Source organism: Helianthus annuus, chromosome 11 (assembly GCF_002127325.2).
Source record: "Helianthus annuus cultivar XRQ/B chromosome 11, HanXRQr2.0-SUNRISE, whole genome shotgun sequence".
NCBI classification, from domain to species: domain Eukaryota; kingdom Viridiplantae; phylum Streptophyta; class Magnoliopsida; order Asterales; family Asteraceae; genus Helianthus; species Helianthus annuus.
Window position 1 is genome coordinate 52,257,876 of NC_035443.2, and position 2,736 is coordinate 52,260,611.

General features: G+C 42.4%; 1 protein-coding gene across 1 annotated transcript; it reads right to left on the minus strand.

The window, feature by feature from the left end:
- Positions 1-752: 752 nt before the first annotated feature.
- Positions 753-2,391, minus strand: LOC110877607. The gene has a single exon (XM_022125767.2). It carries the CDS (start codon positions 2,259-2,261, stop codon positions 960-962), a length of 1,302 nt encoding a protein of 433 aa, XP_021981459.1. The 5' UTR covers positions 2,262-2,391; the 3' UTR covers positions 753-959.
- Positions 2,392-2,736: the final 345 nt, after the last annotated feature.

The window sequence follows — 2,736 nt, forward strand, 5'->3', positions numbered from 1 at the left end:
ACGAACTCAAAATTAAACAAAAAAACTAATTGATTGTATGAACAACGGCAACTAATCGAACAAACTAATTGATTTTATGAAAGAACCAATTAAATCAATAGAAAAAAACTAGCCGTTTTTATGAAGAACGGCTGAAACTAATCGAGTTTATGAACAAAGACTGAAACTGATCGGAAAACCCAATCTATTTTATGAAGAACAAATGAAAATTAATCAAAAAATCTATGAACATCGATGTGAAAAAAACCCTAGATGCGCAGAACACTTCAACCCGCCTCTGATATTCATAACCCGTTCCAACCCGTTCCAGTTTACAATCAGAACCAAGTTGACCCATAAAATATATCCGTGTTTTAGGGATGACCCAACTGGACCCGTTAGTTACTAAAAAGAAGCCCAAACCGACCCATTGCAATTTAAAAGAGACCCAAAAAGACCCAAATCTATTAATTCGGGTCAGAATTGCCCCCTCTATATCTCGCGTATGTGAAGCTAACGCCTCACACCTAGGCTTTTAGAACCTAAACGCCTCAGAGCACTCGTGCCTTTTTAAACCAAGTCTAAAAGGTAGGTAAACTGTACAAGATTAAGGTAGCACCTACTTGCGTCTCACCATCATTTAAAAAAGGTTGGAGACCCAACACCCAATATCTACATTATGTAACAAAAGGGTACATTTTCACATAGAACCCATAGCTAAAAACTAAAATACAGCATAAGTATTTATTGACTTAGACCTACACAAGCACCAATTTTTTTCATAACACCCTGCATTTCAAATTTTACCTCAAAGAATCAAGATAACAAACACCAATTTCTTTTAAGTTGACAAATCAAATATATATATAGTTATCAATAACACAGATTATACCTCTACCGCTACAACAAGCTCAAACACTATATAATCAACAAAACAAACAAAAAATATTCCGAATTAAAACAAAATACATACTCTGGTTTCACTTTGACACCAAAAGGATCTCCGGCTTCTTCGCTTTACTCGGCGTATTAGCATTCGACCCCGCAGTATTAGCAGCCGACGCTGCAACCATCGCAGCTGCTTCACGAGACCTCTTATCCAGCTGAATCAAACTCCTGGTAGCCAAAATCGCCTGCGGAACCAAATCATGTGATGCCCGAGCATACAAACACCGCACCGCCAACGACGCTGCATCCTTCACATCATTCGCATTCAATGGCCCCAACAAACAATGCCCTAAAATTCTCAAACTCGGTTGAACCAACTCCCATGGAAGCAAAATTCTAGTCCCTCTAGCCCCACAATTTTCCAAATTCTCATCGTCATCCCGAATCTCCAAACTCTTCATATTGTCAACCACATTCCCCTCAATTTCAATCTCATGATTCTCATCCTCACCAACACCATTCGAAAAGTCAACCGCCTCCGAATTCTGCTCATTTTGATCGAATTCCGACTTACAAACGCAATCCTGCCCGGCCCAATCCTTAACAAACCTACAGAAATCCAGCTTAGACCAGCTAGGCATCTGAGAAACAACCTTATAATAACAATCCAACACAACTCCCACAATAACCGCACGCTTCGTTGACTTAATCGCCGTCTGCGGCTCCAACGGAGCAGACAACACCCCAACCGTCTGCCGAACCGTTTTCGACGAAGAACTAGGGTTTATTTTCGCCGAATCAGGTTTCTTCTTCGAACTACTAACCGGAACCCTAACCCTAGGCGTATGATACAACGACGGTTGAGACAGATCAGGTATAGAAATCACCACCGCCTTACCAGCGCGTGACTTAGTCTCCGACGAGTAAACCGCGAGTAAAACCGCTTCGAATCCGGCGAGTGACGGAGTTAGGGTTTGAAGAGAGTGAACGCGCGAGAGGTATAAACCGGCGATTAAGGGGATAAATGAGAGGACAACGAGGCGGAGGTCTGGATCGGAGGAGAGGAAGGTGTCATAGAGCCAGTTGCAGAGAGGATCGTCGCCGGAGCCGGAGGAGGGGGAGGAGAGAGAGAGGGAAACGGCGGTGTAAGCGGTTATTGAGGAGAGGAGGGAGCGTGCAGGCGCGTCGGAGTCGGCGAGTGAGGAGATCGGGTTTGGAGTGTGTTCGGGTAAGAGTGTGGATAATGAGTGGATGCGAGATCGGGCTTTGGAGATGGATTCCCACCAGGAGTGCATTGGATCGGTGGTGGTTAGGGCGGTGATGCCGTTATTGTTCTGGTGGTTTTGGGAGGAGGAGGTGGTGGAAGAGGAGGGAGATCCGCCGCGGAAGTCCATCTGTGTGGTGGTGGTGGTAGTCCGGTGGGTGTTCTATAAAAAATGGGTTTTATATGGGTTTGTATGATTTATATGGGTTTTTTTGGATGTTGGTTGAACTTGTGGTTTAATAAGGACATATACGAGTGTATAAAACCATATCACACTCCCCTAGCATTACATACACATGTGCTTCAGAAGTTTGACCCTCATATTCCATGTGAATTGAATCCTTCTGTTCCTTACATTCTCTCAATTAACCAATTTATCTACTTATTACAGTCTCTCAGTTAACTAATTGACTTCTAACAACTAACCACTATAACTGAAACCAAACCGTCGGTTATTAGATGAGTTCATTATTTCAATGCTTTTTGTTTATTAATCTAGTTCCAAGTGGTTTTTTTTTCTCACCCCTATTCAAATGGAAAAAGGTCGATTTAGTTCAACTGACATATATTTAAGTTTTCTCTCATAATGTTTTATAATATCTAAA

What these genes read in the sequence shown, in the direction of transcription:
- LOC110877607 (XM_022125767.2), bottom strand. Translation starts at nt 2,261, where the DNA reads ATGGACTTCCGCGGCGGATCTCCCTCCTCTTCCACCACCTCCTCCTCC.